This window comes from Theropithecus gelada, chromosome 14 (genome assembly GCF_003255815.1).
Source record: "Theropithecus gelada isolate Dixy chromosome 14, Tgel_1.0, whole genome shotgun sequence".
Lineage (NCBI taxonomy): Eukaryota > Metazoa > Chordata > Mammalia > Primates > Cercopithecidae > Theropithecus > Theropithecus gelada.
This window is the reverse complement of record NC_037682.1, coordinates 108,287,710-108,306,997: the sequence shown is the minus strand read 5'-3', so window position 1 is coordinate 108,306,997 and position 19,288 is coordinate 108,287,710. Positions and strand designations below refer to the sequence as shown.

At 48.3% G+C, this 19,288-nt stretch overlaps 2 protein-coding genes across 5 annotated transcripts; both read left to right on the top strand.

Annotated features, from left to right (window-relative positions):
- Positions 1–627: 627 nt before the first annotated feature.
- On the top strand, positions 628–3,684 carry APOA5 (apolipoprotein A5). 3 transcript variants are annotated; one of them, XM_025357481.1, is made up of 4 exons: positions 628–668; positions 1,181–1,237; positions 1,351–1,462; positions 1,984–3,684. In XM_025357481.1, the coding sequence occupies exons 2-4, from the start codon at positions 1,189–1,191 to the stop codon at positions 2,921–2,923; spliced, it is 1,101 nt and encodes a 366-aa protein (XP_025213266.1). In that variant the 5' UTR covers positions 628–668; positions 1,181–1,188; the 3' UTR covers positions 2,924–3,684. The 3 variants fall into 3 exon arrangements, with proteins under 3 accessions (XP_025213266.1, XP_025213267.1, XP_025213268.1); XM_025357482.1 differs by having other exon boundaries at positions 1,157–1,237; XM_025357483.1 differs by lacking the exon at positions 1,181–1,237 and having other exon boundaries at positions 1,351–3,679.
- A 1,355-nt stretch (positions 3,685–5,039) lies between these two features.
- On the top strand, positions 5,040–14,736 carry ZPR1 (ZPR1 zinc finger). Of its 2 annotated transcripts, XM_025357926.1 has the most exons (14): positions 5,040–5,251; positions 5,408–5,569; positions 5,988–6,078; positions 6,455–6,525; positions 7,176–7,262; positions 7,422–7,544; positions 7,904–7,951; positions 8,129–8,195; positions 8,602–8,672; positions 9,418–9,507; positions 10,004–10,114; positions 10,813–10,899; positions 12,781–12,846; positions 13,873–14,736. In XM_025357926.1, exons 1-14 carry the CDS (start codon positions 5,081–5,083, stop codon positions 14,005–14,007), a joined length of 1,380 nt encoding a protein of 459 aa, XP_025213711.1. In that variant the 5' UTR covers positions 5,040–5,080; the 3' UTR covers positions 14,008–14,736. The 2 variants fall into 2 exon arrangements, with proteins under 2 accessions (XP_025213711.1, XP_025213712.1); XM_025357927.1 differs by lacking the exon at positions 5,408–5,569.
- Positions 14,737–19,288: the final 4,552 nt, after the last annotated feature.

The following is a 19,288-nucleotide window of genomic DNA, read 5'->3' as shown; positions in this document are numbered from 1 at the left end:
CCTCAGAGGCCCTGCTGGTGGAGTTCAGCCTTTCCCCATGGGGCAAATCCTACTTTCACTCCAGTTCCTGGGGCTCAGAGTCCCTGGCCCAGATGTCTCTTGCCATCTCATCTTCACCCTGCCTGGCTTCCCTTGCTTGTTCCAGGATTATTTCACAAAGAGGAACGTGGTTGGGTCTTTAACCCTGTGAATGCCAGCTCTCCCCAGGATGCCTGAGGAGCCTGTAGTGGAGCTGTCAGGGGCTGCTCAGGTTCTGGCTGGCAGCTGGACACTGCCCGTCTTGCCAGCTGGGGCACAGTGCCACTGGGTAGTTGTGTAAGAGAGGGGCCCTTGGCAGACATACAGGTTCTTCTCTATTGGTGGGCCAGCCAGCAGGTCAGTGGGAAGGTTAAAGGTCATGGGGTTTGGGGGAAACTGGGTGAGGAGTTCAGACCCATTCCCAGTAAAGCTTCTGGGAAGCACTTCTCTACTGGGGTAGCCCCTGATACCAGGGCACTCATTAACCCTCTGGGTGCCAGGGAAAAGGCAGGAGGTGAGTGCTGGGAGGCAGCTGAGGTCAACTTCTTTTGAACTTCCACGTGGTATTTACTCAGAGCAATTGGTGCCAGAGGCTCAGGGCCCTGGAGTATAAAGCAGAATGTCTGCTCTCTGTGCCCAGACGTGAGCAGGTGAGCAGCTGGGGCAGAGGGATGGGGGTCGCAGACCTAAGGGAGGGTATCGCAGGTGGCCTCAGGGGCGAGCCTGGGGTGGCCCCTAAGACGTCCTCTTGGAACATTTTGGCAGAGTTGTATCTTTGCCCTCGTTATGGCTCAGCGTTTCCCACCATGAAATGGGAGGGAGGGAGACAGGTGGGCAGGGGAGAGGTGGTAGAAGTGGCCTAGGGAGCTGCTCCTGGGGTCTGGGACCTTTGCAAAGGGGTTAGAGCAGCACGCTCCCTGCTACGTGACTGAGGTGGCAGGGGCACGCCCTCTCCCCATGTCTGAGGAAGACACCCCAGCCTCCTTGACTCACCTAGGTCAGTCCTCTTGAGCCCCGACAGCTCTGTACTCCCCAGCCCAAGGAAGGGTTAACAGGATTTCGGGCAGTTGCCCCTGGAGAGGTCCCCTGGGCAAGTCACCTGCACCATGTCCCTTCCTCTGCTTCTTCCCCTAACCAGGCCTCCCTCCACCTGTCTTCTCAGAGCAGATAATGGCAAGCATGGCTGCCGTGCTCACCTGGGCTCTGGCTCTTCTTTCAGGTGGGTCCCTGACCCTGACTTCAACGTGGGGGTGTGGGTGGAGGCTGGCCTGAGGGCCCTGTCCACCCTGGGGAGGAGAGCCCAGGCCCTGATTACCTAGTCCCTCTCCGCAGCGTTTTCGGCCACCCAGGCACGGAAAGGCTTCTGGGACTACTTCAGTCAGACAAGCGGGGACAAAGGCAGGGTGGAGCAGATCCATCAGCAGAAGATGGCCCGCGAGCCCGCGTGAGTGTCCAGGGGAAGGGGAGTAGGCGAAGGGAGGAGACAGCTGGACCATGCCATGATGCCCTGCCTCTGCTGCCTCAACCTCTGTGGCCGCTGCTGGGACAGAGGAAAGGAGCGGTGCTAGCTCTGCCCGCAGATCCCGGCCATCCTAGGCTCTTCAGCGCCCTCTGCCTGCAGCCCCCACCTTGACAACTCCATAGCTGTTGCCCCATTGCCCACGGAGGCGCGGGACTTGGGATCAACCCGGAAGACGCCCGCTGCAGTCCCCAGAATCAAAGGATGATGTGGCGCATCTATGTTTATTTGGAGAGTGTTGTAGGTCTGGATTTGCATGTGCGATGTGTTTGTGCTTCGTGCGTGAGGAGTTGTGACTGGCCAGGGTTAGGACAAGAGCCCTCAACTCTGGGGCCAATGCCCTGAGTCCTTGGTTCCCCCAGAGGATCAGTGACCGATGACTTGGGGATAAAGGAGATGATGGGGGCTAGCAGTCTGATGACCTGGATATCTGTCCCCTTCCCCAGGAGCCTGAAAGACAGCCTTGAGCAAGACCTCAACAATATGAACAAGTTCCTGGAAAAGCTCAGGCCTCTGAGTGGGAGCGAGGCTCCTCGGCTCCCACAGGACCCAGTGGGCATGCGGCAGCAGCTGCAGGAGGAGTTGGAGGAGGTGAAGGCGCGCCTCCAGCCCTACATGGCAGAAGCGCACGAGCTGGTGGGCTGGAATTTGGAAGGCTTGCGGCAGCAACTGAAGCCCTACACGATGGATCTGATGGAGCAGGTGGCCTTGCGCGTGCAGGAGCTGCAGGAGCAGTTGCGCGTGGTGGGAGAAGACACCAAGGCCCAGCTGCTGGGGGGCGTGGACGAGGCGCGGGCTTTGCTGCAGGAACTACAGAGCCGTGTGGTGAACCACACTGGCCGCTTCAGAGAGTTCTTCCACCCGTACGCCGAGAGCCTGGTGAGCGGCATCGGGCGCCACGTGCAGGAGCTGCACCGCAGAGTGGCTTCACACGCCCCAGCCAGTCCGGCGCGCCTCAGTCGCTGCGTGCAGGTGCTCTCCCGGAAGCTCACGCTCAAGGCCAAGGCCCTGCACACACGCATCCAGCAGAACCTGGACCAGCTGCGCGATGAGCTCAGCAGGGCCTTTGCAGGCACTGGGACTGAGGAGGGGGCCGGCCCAGATCCCCAGATGCTCTCCGAAGAGGTGCGCCAGCGACTCCAGGCTTTCCGCCAGGACACCTACCTGCAGATCGCTGCCTTCACTCGCGCCATCGACCAGGAGACTGAGGAAGTCCAGCAGCAGCTGGCGCCACCTCCACCAGGCCACAGCGCCTTCACCCCAGAGTTTCAACAAACGGACAGTGGCAAGGTTCTGAGCAAGCTGCAGGCCCGTCTGGATGACCTGTGGGAAGACATCACTCACAGCCTTCATGACCAAGGCCACAGCCACCTGGGGGAGCCCTGAGGGTCTACCTGCCCAGGGCCATTCCCAGCTCCTTGTCTGGGGAGCCCTGGCTCTGAGCCTCTAGCATGGTTCAGTCCTTGAAAGCGGCCTGTTGGGTGGAGGGCGGAAGGTCCTGTGCAGCACAGGGAGGCCACCAAAGGGGCTGCTGTCTCCCGCATATCCAGCCTCCTGCGGCTCCCCCATCTGGATGCATTACACTCACCAGGCTTTGCAAACCTAGCCTTCCAGTGCTCATTTGGGAATGATCATGAGTTGCTCCATTCAAGGGTGAGGGAGTAGGGAGGGAGAGGCACCATGCGTGTGGGTGATTATCTGCAAGCCTGTTTGCTGTGATGCTGGAAGCCTGTGCCACTACATCCTGGAGTTTGGCTCTGGTCACTTCTGGCTGCCTGGTGGCCACTGCTACAGCTGGTCCACAGAGAGGAGCACTTGTCTCCCCAGGGCTGCCACGGCAGCTATCAGGGGAATAGAAGGGAGAAAGAGGAGAATATCATGGGGACAACATGTGATGGTGTGTGAATATCCCTGCTGGCTCTGATGCTGGTGGGTATGAAAAGTGGGGGCCGTGATAGGAGAGGGCAGAGCCCATGTTTCCTGACATAGCTCTACACCTAAATAAGGGGCTGAACCCTCCAAACTGTGGGAGCTCCTTAAACCCTCTGGGGAGCATAATGTTTGCTCTCCCCATCTCCAGCCCCTCCCTCTGGACTCCCAAGCTGAAGCCTAGACTTCTGGCTCAAATGAAATAGATGTTTATGATAGAAGTTTGCCTGGTGTGACTCTCATTTGGACCATGTCTGAAAGCAGTGGCCTCACCACTCTCCCCAAAGCACACCCATCACCCACTCCATTCCCTTGCTGCTCTTTCTCATCGACCCCCTCCCAGTCCAGGTCTGTCAAAGGGGTTCTGACTGGGCTCTGCTTCAGGGATCCTGGCTAGACAACGCTGTCTGTCACACCTGGTGGGAGGGCCTGAGTTACGGACCCTTCCTCCGCACCTGCACTATTCACTAGCCTGCTCCCCACAGGACAGTGTGCATGGAATGCAGGCTGTGTCTGGAAGACCTGTGGCCCTGGGGGACCTGAAATTCCTGAGGTGGGCTGCCTGCTTCCTTTGTTCCTGCTGTTCTAGAGTTTAAATGGCCTCTTTTTATGCTGGACTCTCTTCTTGGGACTCTCAAAGTCTTTCACTCAGCAGCAGCAATGCTCCCTATAGATCCCCTGGGAACTGAAACTGCGGTGTGGTGGAGGAAGTGGAAAGGGTAAACACAGTCTCTTGTCTTTGGACTGCCCTGTCCGGCCCCCTTTCCTCCCAGTTCAGCCTACTGTCCCAGGGTTCTCAGCACCTGCCTGTTCCCCAACCCCGTAGCACAGACCCCACACATATGTAGGCTCATCATGCCTGCAGGCTGGTCTTCCCTGACACCCTGGATGTTGACAATGTTGGCAACAGAACTGGGTTGTGGACCCAGCACCTGGAGAGAAGTGCTAGAAAGGTAGAAATAATAAAAGGTGTTTTTGTTGTTGTTAGGAAACTAGAAAAGCATGGGTCAAGGGGGTGGGCTATGGTGGGGATGGGAGGAGGTGGGAGTGAAAATGAGGGCTGTGTACTTGAGGCTGGGATTGGGGAAGGTAGTGATGAGGACAGAATAGGGAGTGGGAAGGACAGAAAAGGACAGCCGGCTTCAGGGATTGAGAGAGGGGAAAAAGCTGAGCCACCCGGAGGGGGGACCTAGCACGCAAGCAGCATGTGGCCCAACACTGGAACCAAGCATCCCGGCTCCGGGCGCACCGTCTCAGGGATTCCCCAGGGACAAGTCCGGCCCCTTGTCCTCAAGGCTCTACCGACGTAGGGACCAATAGAACCCGGTGCGGTGGAGCTATTGTGAAGGAGCAAAAAACTGCCCTGGTTCTAAGAGGACGTCTTGGGGGAAGTGACGGCTGAGTTGAGGTGGATCTGGCTGGCGATGGAAGGTTCGAGCCATATAAACCTGGGAACCCGGAGCCTTTGACAACATTGTTCCCCGAAGGCCCGGAGTCTGCGGACTCTTTAAGAAGGGAGGCGGGGGTGGTGGCAGCTGGCGGAAGTGACGGTAGGGGTGGGGCCGCTAGAGCGGCGGAAGTCGGAAGCAGAGGTCCAAATTGCGCGTGGTGGCCATGGCGGCGAGCGGGGCTGTGGAACCCGGGCCCCCGGGGGCTGCTGTCGCCCCCTCGCCCGCCCTGGCCCCGCCGCCCGCCCCTGATCACTTGTTCCGGCCCATCAGCGCCGAGGACGAGGAGCAGCAGCCCACCGAGATCGAATCGCTATGCATGAACTGTTACTGCAATGTGAGGCGCGGGGGTAGGGCTTGGGCCGGGACGAGCCGGGGGTTGGACCCAGCCAGGTGGGCCTTGCCGGGGACCCCGAGACGCACCCCGAGATAGTAGGGCGGGGAACGGGAGTTCCATTGATTTTTTTTCCTTCGCTGCTTTCTGCTTCACCAGGGCATGACGCGCCTCCTGCTCACCAAGATTCCCTTCTTCAGAGAAATAATCGTGAGCTCCTTTTCCTGCGAGCACTGTGGCTGGAACAACACGGAGATCCAGTCGGCAGGCAGGGTCCAGGACCAGGGAGTACGATACACTTTGACCGTCAGGGCTCCGGAGGTGAGAGGACCTTGGAGCAGGTACCTCAGTATTCTAGAGGGAGATTGGGGACTGGGGTCAGAGCTCGGGTCCAGGCGGTCTGATCTTAAATAAATTCCCCTATGTCTCCTAGCCTTAGTTTCTTTTGTAAAATGGTACTGGTGTTGTCATCAGCTCAGGTGAGATAAGATTTGTGAAAATGCTTCGTAAATGTCTGAGCGTATGAAATGAGCAGTAGTTGTTATGAATAGTATTCTCACCATTTGGACAGCCTGGCTCACACCACCTGTACTATTTGAAAGGAGCAGTCTGGACTCTGGAGTGGTGAGAGGGAGAGACAGCTGGGCTGGGGTCTGATGGAAAGGGGACAGTCTGGTTATTACTTGAGGAGAAGCTGTTCTGCAGCCTCTTTGTACTGAACGTATTCCTTTCTGCCCAGGACATGAATAGAGAAGTGGTGAAGACTGACTCTGCTACCACAAGGATTCCTGAGCTAGATTTTGAAATTCCTGCCTTTAGCCAGAAAGGAGGTAAGTTTAAAATCAGAGTATTTGGGCTATTCACATGTAGCCAGAATCTTACCCTCTTTCTTGCAAACCCCCTGGTGCCAGGTCTAATGGTTTGTGTATGGGTTCTACCATGTAATCATTGTGATTTTCATTGGTTTATCATGAGTAGAAAGCTTAGGTCAAACAGCTCGAGATGGTAGAAAGTAATGGTAATACCATAGTGTGTTTATTATAGAATTTTAGCATCACTGTTATCAGACATGAATGGAACCTTGCACCTGGCCTTCTCATTTTATGGATGAGGAAATTAAGACCCAGAGAGTTCAAGTGAATTGCCCAGGCACTTGATAGCAGAGCTAAGGCTAAGTCACACTTGTCTTTTGTTGTTGTTCACAAGCTCTGACCACTGTTGAAGGATTGATCACCCGTGCTATCTCTGGCCTGGAGCAGGACCAGCCTGCACGAAGGGTAAGCTGGGGTTTTCTGATTGTAGCGGCTCAAGGAATAATTGCTTATATGTGTCTGACTATGGAGTGTCCCATGTGTCTGAATAGTCTCTGACTAAATTTTGGAAACTTGCTGGGTAAGCATATGGTGGTGCTGGAGCTGCTAGGATGTTGCATATGTTGTAATTATTGTCTTTTCCACTTCCCTCTCTCAGTATATATTCAGGCCTCATCAGACAGACGATATAACGTTACCTCTGAAGAGCTTTTCCTAATCCCCTTGGGTTATCTGTGTTTCCTGAGTATTCTGTTGCATTCTTATATTTATTATGACAAGTAATATAGTTGCATACTATAACTGTATACTATAACTGCATCTTTAGTTATTTGTCTCCTTAATTGACTGGGGAGTCCCATGAGAGGACTGATATATTTACTATTATATCTCTAACATGGCATGAGTGGCTGGGCTAAATGGTTGAATGAGTGAGAAAAATGAGGCTTGCCTGTCACCACCTGTCAACTTCAGGCTTGTTTGCTACATCTCATTATGAAGCCTGAAGTTTCCACTCACACTGAGACAGGTGGTGACTTCCTAATGGAAGTAACATGGGCATGACGAGGGGCAGGGCATAAGTACAGGGCTGATGCTTTACTCTCTGTTCACGGCAGGCAAACAAAGATGCTACAGCTGAAAGAATTGATGAGTTCATTGTCAAACTGAAGGAGCTAAAGCAAGTAGCCTCCCCTTTCACTCTGGTGAGTATTGAGAGACTGGAGTTGCCCTCGATTAGGGGAGGAAGGACTATTAAGACTGCTGGGATTTTCCACTGTGGTGCCTGAGTGGTCTGATAGTAGGTGATGTAGGATTGTTTATGATTTCCTTTTGCAATGATTCTCTCTTCACCCATTTGTTAGATCATTGATGATCCCTCAGGGAACAGCTTTGTGGAAAACCCACATGCTCCTCAGAAAGATGATTCCCTGGTGATCACACACTACAACCGGACCCAACATCAGAAAGAGATGCTGGGGCTCCAAGTAAGTGGACTAAAGGATCCAGAAGAATGCTCTGGAATTATCGCACACTCTGGATTGCTTGGAGTCAGTGGAACTTACTTTGCTGCTGCTGCTCTGTGTACCCTATCTCAGCTTGTTTGTGCTTCTCATCTTGCTCATGTCCAGGACTTGGGTAAACTTCACAGAAAGGATGGCAGTGGCTGTGATCCTATCTTAAGCCCTGTTCTTCCCTTGGTTGGGGCTTTACTTTGTGGTTTCTCTAACTGATGAGGTGGCACCTGACATAAGTGAGCCAGAGCATTTTCTTCCACTCCAGGGCAGGGTGTTGGGGACACTGAGTTATACCTGCCAACTTGCGATGTGCATCTTTGCTATTTTAGGAAGAAGCACCAGCAGAGAAGCCAGAAGAGGAAGATCTCAGAAATGAAGTGAGTCACATTGGCTACTGGTGAGGAAGGAGCAGAGTTGTGGGCTGAGACTGATGCTGTTCAGCATCTGTCTTCCTTGTCACCAACATAGATGACCACCAGCATACCAACTGAGTATCTTTAGCCTGAACATCCCATCGGGGAGGGCTCACCCTTTGTCCCCATGTTGTGTTCCAGGTGCTCCAGTTCAACACAAACTGCCCAGAATGCAATGCCCCTGCCCAGACCAACATGAAGCTAGTACGTATCTTTTGCCAAGCAGTTGGGTTGCTCTTCCTCTGACTCAGGCAGGAAGATTATAATTAGGCTGGGAGCATCCCTTTCAAGGAAAGCACATGCGTTATACCCAGTAATAAGGAGGATATTATCTTTGATTAGACTGTGTACCTTGGGTTTTATGTTCAAAGAGAAAATTAGGCCATGGTCACTAGATTGTGTGTATGTGGTCTGAGCCATGCCTTCAAATGTGTGAACAGGGATCGCCATGGGTTGGGAACTTGCCCTCTTCTGGAGCACTCTGTGGGCTGCCTCTTGTGAATATTTCCTGCAGTTCTGGGACCAGCATATGTTTGTGTGGGGTTTGGCTTTGTTTTTCCCCAGATGGTGGTCCTGTTCACCTGGATGTAGATTTCCTTAACTCCGTTTTCCAGAAATCCCTCACTTTAAGGAGGTTATCATCATGGCTACCAACTGCGAGAACTGTGGGCATCGGACCAATGAGGTGGGTGGGCACCATTATTTGGGAAGAAGACTAGCTTAAGGTTAACCCCCTTTTAACCATCATTCTTCCTAAATACTTCAGGACTTGGGGGCAGGGGGTGTAGAGCAGCTTGGGTCTTTTTCTTAGGTCTAGTGTAGGGTAAAGAGCCCTTGAAGGAATGGGAAGTAGCCTAGAAAAGAAAACTTAGAGATTCTATAACTTGTTTAAGACACATTAAAGGTTGATGATATAAGAGAAAAGTCTTTTGACCCACTCCTCAGAGGTGTGGAAGTTCAGTGAGGCAGACTTAAGACTTCACAATGAAGAACCCAATAGAGCTGTCTGAAAATAGAATGAGCTGCCTTGGAGAATTATAAATTCCCTTCTCCTGAGTGTATCTGAGTATAAGCTAATTCAGTTCTTTAACCAGAATATTATAAAGGAGACACACATTGGATGCAGTGGATGAAAGGACTGCAATAAATGCTTAAAAGTCTCTTTCAACCCCAAGAGTCAGGTTTTTTAAAGGTAAATTCAGAGTTTGTTGGCAGTTTGGGAGAGGTTTTGGCATGTTACCAGGGTTGGGCACTGCTCCTGGCCAGCTCTTGGTGTTTTTGGTTTGGGTGACTGCTGTTTAGAAGGCTCTTTCTTTGGTAGCTATTAGTGGGCCTAACTGTTTGGAGGTCTAAGCCTACACTCCACGTCTCCTGGGTACCAAGATAGGCTCAGGTCTTCTCTCTGTTGCTCCTGACTGTTATCTATGCAGGTGAAATCTGGAGGAGCAGTAGAACCCTTGGGCACCAGGATCACCCTCCACATCACAGATCCCTCAGATATGACCAGAGACCTCCTCAAGGTAACAGTCAGCTTGGGAAAGTCAGTGTCCTCCTCCTAAGTTAGATAAGCTGTCTCTATCTAGGTGAAGCTGTCTTTTAGGAATAATGTTCAGGGCCATGAGGCATCTCCTACTTCCCTGGCTTTGAGGACCCCTGAGCAGAGGGGATTAATCCAAGGTTGGAATTGCAGATGTAGAAGGTGACCTGTTAGCTCTTTCTGATGACTGGGTAGCTTTTTGGCCTCCAATGTTTCTCTGGGTCTTCTTCTCTGTCCCCTAATGACAGGATACCCGACAGCTTGAAACTATGACTGAGTTTCCCTTTATTAAGTTGGATCCATTCCTGTGGTTCAGATGGACAGGAGTGAGTCTCAAGCTTTAACAAGGGAGTCAGAAAAAAGTGGGACAGCTGCCCTTGTCCCCAGTCTATCACTACTGGTATTAATTGAGCAGGAGGCCTCTGGTTGGCTTTCTTTGCTTCTGACTTAAAGCTTAAAACTGACCTCTCATCTCACAGTCTGAGACTTGCAGTGTGGAAATCCCAGAGCTAGAATTTGAACTGGGAATGGCCGTCCTTGGGGGCAAGTTCACCACCCTGGAAGGGCTGCTGAAAGACATCCGAGAACTGGTGAGTCACCTGAGTAGTGTGTAAACCACCTTTGAGCAATTTGGCTGTGTGAAAAAGGACTGGAAGACTTCAAACATCCTAGTTTTCGGTGGTGGTAACTGTGGGTTTCTTTGCCTTAAAGCTGGTTTAAGAGACTTAAATATTATTTTGGATTGTGAAGAGACAAATATTATTTTGGATTGTGAAGATAAGTTTATGGGAAATGTTGAATGGAAATTCCAGGCCTAACTTTGGGACTTCATAGTTATTTTGTGGTCTTGGAGAAGTCATTTATTTTACTGGAAAGTTAGGTGATGAGGGTCCTTCTAAGCACCTAAAACTTCCCAACATAAAAAACATACATGTGTTGACTTAGCCCAAATGTTTATCTTCTTGATGAATTATTTCACTTGATTCTCTGTTGCGCATTTTGTATTTGTAAATTGTACTTTTTCTTTGCATTTCTTCTCCAAATTAGTATTAGAGATCATATTCTAAGAACATGTTTCGATTTTTGTTTTACATTGCCAGTTTTGTTATCTTGGCACATTATCCCATAGACTCCTAGTAGCAACTGCCTTGGTTAGAAAGGTGGTGTGGTCTAAATGGAAACCAAGTTTCCCTGACTGGGCACCCACTGCCACCCCCTGCGTAGTTTATGGTCAGGCCTAACAAATATAAAGCCAGTATTCACACAATTTGGATATCATTTATTGCAGGTGACCAAAAATCCTTTCACACTGGGTGACAGTTCCAATCCTTGTCAGAAAGAGAGACTGCAGGAGTTTAGCCAGAAGATGGACCAGGTAAGAGGTCACTGGCCAGTCAGTACTTAGGGTCCAGTGAACAAGAGGCTGCATGCTCATGTCTTGCCACTTTTTGAACATCTAACCATCGTGTTGGGCATTCTTCTGGTTTTCTTTTTCTTTTTTTGTTTTTGGAAACAGTCTTGTTCTGTTGCCCAGGCTGGAGTGCAGTGGCGCAATCTTGGCTCACTGCAACCTCTGCCTCCCGGGTTCACACAATTCTCCTGCCTCAGCCTCCCGAGTAGCTGGGATTACAGGCGCACACTACCACGTGTGGCTAATTTTTTGTATTTTTAGTAGAGACAGGGTTTCACTATGTTGGCCAGACTGGTCTCGAACTCCTGACCTCGTGATCCGCCTGCCTCGGCCTCCCAAAGTGCTGGGATTACAGGCGTGAGCCACCGCGCCCGGCCCTATTCTGGTTTTCTGTATTCCATGTCTTCTTTCTTGTTTTTCTCCCTTATTTTGTTAGAGCATCTCCTCCAGTAGCTTCCTGGGACAAAGCACATGGGAAATAAAATTTCTGGGACCTTCCACATCTGAACATTTCTTTATTCTGTTATCACACTAAAGTGATTATTGGCTGGGAATACGATTCTAGGATAGAAATAATTTTCAAAGACCCTGCACTACGGTCTTCCAGTTTGGCAAAGACATTGCATTACAGTCTTCCAGTTTGGCTGTTGAGAAGTCTGAAGCCATTTTGATTCCTGGTCTTTTATATGTGACCTAGTCTTGTGATCTCTTTGTCTTCTTTGATGTGAAAAAATTTCAGGATGTGCCTTGGAGTGGGTCAATTTTTACCCACTGGGCTAAGCACTTGGTGGATCTGTGGATCTTTTCAGTCTGGAAAACTCATGTGGTTCAGTTTTAAGAAGCTTTCATGAATGATTCTATTGAAGATTATCTTTTTTCTGATTTTTTTTTCTGTCCTTTCTGAGAACTCCTGGATTTTAGATATTAGACTTACTTGTCTGGTCTTCTATAATTTACTTTTTTTTTGTTGTTCTATTTTTGGTTTCTTGGTCTTTTTGTTCACTTTGGGAGATTCCCTCAACTTTATTTTTCAACCTTTCAATTGACGTTTTCATTTCCACTAAAACTTTTATTTTCCAAGGAGCTTTTTAAAAAATAGCATCCTGTCTTAAGGATGTAATATTTTTTTCTTCTTGAAGATTATTATTATTTTTAAAATTTTTTGAGCATGTAATTTATATAGCGCTTCTTGATACTGATGTTGGATCTTTTTTGACATTTTATTCTCCTTGCATCCTCTTTTTTCCCATTTGATTTCCCATCTTTCAATGTTAAGGGCTTTGCTCAGATGTCTGATAATCGTTGTCTTCTTACAAGTAGCTGACTAAAGACCTGAGTAGGGGGTGAGCCTTGTTGACATGGGGCTTATTACAGGGGAATTTAGCTTAGTTGTTTTGTTGAGGTGGCCTCCAATGCCAGAATTGTTAGGTCTTTCCTCTTGGGCTAGTCAGATTCCACTCCGTGGTTGTTGCATTTCCTGGCCTGAGGGTAAAGGCTTGGCTGGCAGTGTTCTGAGAGCTGTGGAAAGGGGGCTGGGGTGTGTATGTATTCTGTTTCCCATAAGCTTAAGCTTACATTCATTTAACCTCATTGTTCTTGATTCCTTTCCCTCTACCTTCAACTGGGCCAGCACCCCCCAGTCCACAGCTTGCTGATGTTGGCTTTTCTAACAGTCCTTGTTTTAGATCCTTTCCCCTCTACTTTCAGAGCTACCTAATTTCACCAATTCTTAAAACTTTTGGGGATTCTGTAATATAAATTGGGTTGGCTCTTGTCTGGCAGACAGAGCCCCTTTTTACCAGAGGTTATGTAAAATTTACTTGCTGTGTTCTCTCTCTCCTTTAGATCATCGAAGGTAACATGAAGGCCCACTTTATTATGGATGATCCAGCAGGAAACAGTTACTTGCAGGTATAGTAGACCTTCCCTGATGTTTCATAGAGATACATTTTCTGATCTTCCTTGAATATGTATCATTTCCCTAAAAACTGAAAGATTTGATTCTAAAAGGACTGCTTTTTACCAAGGAGGCGAAGTTAGAAGATACATAAGGGAGAATAGAGGGGGGTGGGGGAGAGGATTTTTTTTTTTTTTTAAGTGTATGTAAAGAAAGAAAAAAAGGGCCAGGTGCGGTGGCTTAAGCCTGTAATCCCAGCACTTTGGGAGGCCGAGACAGGTGGATCACGAGGTCAGGAGATCGAGACCATCCTGGCTAACACAGTGAAACCTCCTCTCTACTAAAAAAAAAATTACAAAAAACTAGCCGGGCGAGGTGGCGGGCGCCTGTAGTCCCAGCTACTCGGGAGGCTGAGGCAGGAGAATGGCGTAAACCCAGGAGGCAGAGCTTGCAGTGAGCTGAGATCCGGCCACTGCACTCCAGCCTGGGCAACAGAGCGAGACTCCGTCTCAAAAAAAAAAAAAAGGGAAGAAAAGGATACTCTGAGGCTCCTTTTTTTCTGTATTCTAGCTCTTGTCCCAGTTCTGGAGTTTTCATTTTGCACATCTGAATATGGAGTGAGGAGAAATGGTGCCTCGTCCAGAGGCCATGATAGGAAACTGATAGGCTTTAAGTTGACTGAGGAGATAGTCCGGTGATTGATGTGCCTTTAACATTGACTGAATGCTTACCATGGGTCAGGCAAAACTTCTAAGTTCTTTCCAAGATTAAGACCATTGCTATACTTTTTATAAGAAGGTGCAGATATTACAAAATAGGTGGATCGTTCCCTGATTCTAGGGCTGGGGTCTTCCACCCCTGGCGCATGTGGGCTCTGTTGCTACCCACTAGTTCAGTCTAGCCTTGGGAAATTGGAGGCCAATAAAAATGAGAAGAAAAACCCAAAACTCATGATGTTCTTGGGAAAGTGGGAATTGGAAGCTGCCTGCAGGGAGGGGGAGTGGCACGGCGGCACTGATTGTCTGTCCTTGACCTTGCAGAATGTGTATGCACCTGAAGATGATCCTGAGATGAAGGTGGAGCGTTACAAGCGCACCTTTGACCAAAATGAGGAGCTAGGGCTCAATGACATGAAGACAGAGGGCTATGAGGCAGGCCTGGCTTCACAACGGTAGCAGTGGGGGGCTCAAGGGCCAGCGTCCAGTGCTGCTCTTTCTGTAGGTTATTTATTAGTATCAGAAGAAGGCTGGGAGTGTCCTCTCCACCAGCCCTTGCCCATGGTGGGGAGGACATCTGGTCTGAGTCAGAGATCTATGCACACTTTCTAAACAGCTTGTGATGTAAGTGTGAGCCTCTTGTGTTACTTGACCTTATTTTGGAAGTTTTGAATTGGCCTCGGAGGAAACCCAGAAATGAACCAGGGGTATGTCATTATCACTTTTTTCATAGCAAGTCCTTACCCTCCCTCCACTTAATGCTCTGTCTTCTAAGGTTAGAACTCTGAAGTTGGAGAAGGTGGAATAAAGTTACACCTGGAGTTTGGTTGTTGGTTTCGAGTATATAAAATACTGACTTTCAACAGGAAAGGAGTCTCCTGAGGGGAGACCGAGTCCAGCACAAGTGAAGGAGTTACCATTGAAATGATGACTTTCAAACAGCACTGGCCTCTGTATTGACCCTATCCTTGTTGATATGCTGTTAGAATTCAGCCTCCCAAAGAAAATTTTCCCGTGTATCCACTGTAATTTGGGGATTGCAGCTGGCATTTAATTCATTCCTTTAACAGATGCTTGCTTATATACTTTATTCCAAGCACACCACAGAACAGAGGACAAAATAAATCTCTTTCATGGAACTTAAAATCTAGTGGGAAAAATGACAGTAAACAGATGAGGAAAACAGTACATCAGATGGTGACTAGTGTCATGGAGGAATGTAAAGCAGGGAAGGGGCTGGGTTGTGCAAGGAAAGCGGGAGTAGGGAAGATCTTCTGAACAAGAAGGTGATAATTTGACATTTGGGCAAAGCTGAGGAGGTCAGGGAGTGAGCTGTGTGGGTAGCTGGGGAAAGAGATTTCCTGGCAGAGGGAACTGCAAATGCTAGAGCTGTGAGGTTAGAGCCAGTGGGAGTGTCTGATCAGTTAGCCCCACTCTCAGTTACAAATGTTGAAACACATTCATTCAGAGACAGGAGGCTATCTGCAGTTGTTCCGAAAGTTAAGGACCAGTGAGCACTCTGCTGCTTGGGCCCTGGACTTCCCAGCCAGTGCTCTTTGCACTGTAGTCTCCTACCTCTCATAAACAAAAGGTGACTCCTGCGGTGCAGACTGCAGGGTATTTGTTCAATAAAGACCAGTTCATTGATTAAGATGTTATCACAAACCTTACTGCTTTGTGTTGCAAACTTCTGTTTTTTTTTTTTTTTTAGTAGAGACAGTCTTGCTCTGTTGCCCAGGCTGGAGTGCAGTGGTATGATCTTGGCTCACTGCAACCTCTGCCTCCCAGGTTCAAGCAATTCTCCTGCCTCAGCCTCCCAAGTAGCTAGGACTACATGCGCACACCACTACGCCCAGCTAATTTTTTTTGTATTTTAGTAGAGACAGGGTTTCACTGTGTTGCCCAGGCTGGTCTCGAACTCCTGAGCTCAGGCAATCCGCCCGCCTCAGCCTCCCAAAGTGCTAGGATTACAGGCATGAGTCACCGTGCCCAGCCTGTTGCAAACTTAACTCTGAAGAATGAGTTAGAGATGACTTAGCAATCAGACATCTACTCTCATTGCTCTGTTAAACTATTCTCATAGGTCACAAGTGATTTTCCAGTTGGAAAAGGTTATCTCTTTCTGTCACTTTTGATAGTGGACCATCTCTTCTTAACCCTTCTCTTGGCTCTCCAGATACTGTAACTTTGGCTTTCCCTTCACTTTGAATCTTTCTTATTTGCACACTTTGCCTCCTCCCTTTTTATTAAATTTGTTTCTGAGAGTTCTGCTTTCAGACATCTCCCCGTATCAGACTCTTTGGCATCTTACTATCATGTGGGACTAACTTCCATACCTGTATCTCTAATTTTCTGTACGTGAGGGCGAGAGTAAGGTGTTTGGAGACTCAGGTTAGCAAATGACTCATTCAAACTATAAAGCTTCAGTACTTTGAGCAAACTTCTCCCAGGCAACTATTCTACCCTAAGAGATTATCTCTAGATATGTTTCCAGCTGGCTTGGGAATCTAAGTTTACCAGACAACCCTCTGATCTATCATTTGGTCTCTAGACTTCCCCATAGTGTAGGTGTGCTCTGTTAAGATAAACTGCAGTATCAGGTTCATTTTCCATTGTGAAGGAAAAAAAATGGCACTCTGGCTTACTACTGAATCTCTTGTGAGTTTGATTGATGTGAGGCAATCTCCCAGAATCCACCTAGGAAATGATGACCTGAGTTTCTGAACTTGCAAAGACTGAGGACCAGATGCCAGACCGGGATAACCCAGCTAAGGTACTTCCTGCCCTTTGATGACAAGGCATTATTCAGTTTCATACCCTTCTCTTGAAGTATCTCTCAGCTCCTTTCTCATTTCATAAAGTGTGTCAGGATGGGAGCTTACATATAGTTAACTGAGTCTTGCTCCACAGGCCCTAGCATATGACACATGGTTAATAAAATCTGTTAAAATCCTCCATCCTAGATCAAACCCTATTAGGACACTAGGGGTAACATCTATAGGTAATAAGATAGGGAAAGGGTCTTGCTTTAAAGCCAGGGTAGGTGAGTCAAAGTGCCAAGAACATGTGGATTCAGTTTCACAGCCACGAGTAAAATCTAGGTGGAAAAGTTTTGTGATTGTGTTAAAAAAGGAAAGTGGTTCGTGCGTGAGGGCACGCCTCCTGCTTTCATGGGTCAAGTATGTGAAATGCAGCCATGTTCAGTCATTAGACCTGTGGACGAACATATAGGTAGGTACTGAATGTACGTCTGTGTCGTGATGAGTAAGTGGAGGAGCGAGGTGAGTGTTGGGAGCAAGTATGAAGGGCAGTTGACTTGGCCAACTGAAAGCTTTAATGATGGCAATACTTTCATTCTAACATCAGTCTATTTCCTTCTTTGTATACCTGGGGTATGTGCCTGATGCACACTGCAGAAAATGGTGCCTCTGCTTACATTTAGGGCAGTGGTGGTTAAGACTACTTGGCTTTATTCCTATTAAAAATTTTTTTTGGCTGGGCAGTGGCTCACGCCTGTAATCCCAGCACTTTGGGAGGCCGATGCGGGCGGATCACGAGCTCAGGAGATTGAGACCATCCTGGCTAACATGGTGAAACCCTGTCTCTACTAAAAAATACAAAAAATTAGCTGGATATGGTGGCGGGTGCTTGTAGTCCCAGCTACTTGGGAGGCTGAGACAGGAGAATGGTGTGAACTCGGGAGGCGGAGCATGCAGTGAGCTGAGATCCCGCCATTGCACTCCAGCCTGGGAGACAAAGCGAGACTCCATCTCAAAAAAAAAAAAAAAAAAAAAAAAAAGAGAAAACACTTTTTTTTACGCACTTCTTTTTAAGGCAAATGGCAGTGTTTCCAACTGTGAAGAGGAAAAAACTGCTTATTTTGTGTGTTCACCTCACTTTAGTATTGGCACTTCCAATGCTTGTTTTCCTAGTCTGTAAAATGGGGATAATTAAGATAAATAAAATTATCCCCATTTTACAGGTGACAGAACAGCCTCACAGAGGCTAGGTAACTTCCAGAAGGAAGCAGAGCTTTTTTTTTTTGAGACGGAGTCTCACTCTGTTGCCCAGACTGGAGTGCGGTGGCATGATCTCGGCTCCCTACAACCTCTGCCTCCCAGGTTCAAGTGATTCTCCTGCCTCAGCCTCCTGAGTAGCTGGGACTACAGGTGCGTGCCACCATGCCTGGCTACTTTCTGTATTTTTAGTAGAGATGGGGTTTCACTGTGTTGGCCAGGCTGGTCTCGAACTCCTGAGCTCGTGATCTACCCACCTCGGCCTCCCAAAGTGCAAGGATTACAGGCGTGAGCCACCGTCCCTGGCCAGAAGTAGAGTTTCTAAGAGGCAGGTGTCAAACCCAGGCTAGACTCTGAAACCTGAGCTCTGAATATTTTGAGCTCAACTCCACAGTGACTGTATTTGTTCTATTAGAGACAACTGCAGAGAGAGGCCAAAGCTCAGAGCAGGCCACTGGCACTGGCATCTGATCCTGCTTAACTGCCCTGCAGCGTAGGATGGAGACACTTGGGTCTTGTCAGGCTAAGGGACGGGGTAGGATGGCTAGTGGTGGAATTGAAGAAAACAAATGGGCAGAAGGTGGCTGGGTGGAAGTTGAGAGGGCTATCCTGGCAGTGTTCACTGGAGAGGTGTGAGGCTTTCTGAATGCCTGCTGACACTAGGGTGGGGCAGGGCTGTGCAGTGCAGTGCAGTGTGAGATACACCAAATTGGACTAGAAGCCAAGGCAGGGTTGTGTAGGGGGTACCCCTGGGGCCCTCCACCTAGTGAAGCCCTATCAGCCCAGTGTCCTCTCACCAGCCCTCAGAGCCCCAGCCAGCTTTCCTTTCTGGGCCTGTACTGCAACCCCCTCAACATGGCCCACTGGGTAAAAATTCATGCTTCAAGACTGATCCCCAAGCCTGTTTTATATGAGTAAAGAATTTTTAAACACTTACCCCCAGATAATGTATATTTATTAAGTATAGCCCTGTCTGTTTGACTAATGTATTAAAACTGTCCTTTTTGACTCCTGGTCCAAGAAACTATTGTCTGCACTTCTGTGTAGTTGTGTATAGCGTCCTGCAAATTCTGTCAGAAGTCTGTGTTTTCAGTAACACTAAAACTTCTCTCTCAAATGATACAAATTTTCAGCTTTAAGACAAGTTCTGGGGAATGAATGTACAACATATTGACTAGCTAATAATTCTGTATTGTTTACTTGAAGCTTGCTAAGACAAATTTAAGTGCCCCCCACCGAACTAGTACATAAATAAGTCTAGTGAAGGATGTTTTAATTAATTTGATTTTGGTAATCATTACACAATGTATAATTATATCCAATCATCACATTGTACACCTTGAATATATATAATTTTTGTCAAATAACCTTAATAAAGCTGGGAAGAAATGATAAAAAAGTGACAATCTAACATATGATAAGGTAAAAAGATACTTCAAGAAATTTGGATGACCTCTTGCACCCCACTTTGCTAGCCTCTACTCCGAAGAGTCATGTTCTGGCTATGTGAATTTGAGCAACTTCTTAATCTTGCCAAGCTTCAGTTCTTATCTGTAAAATGTGATATTGAAACGATTTGAGAATTGTGAGGGTTAAATGAGATAATTCAGGTAAACCTCTAAAACCCCTGCCAAGAATAAAGTCTTTTCTTCCCCCCCAAAACTTGAGTATTAGAATTCATTCTCTCTGGTTTCTCTCTTTTGCTATGCTAAAAATAGATCCAG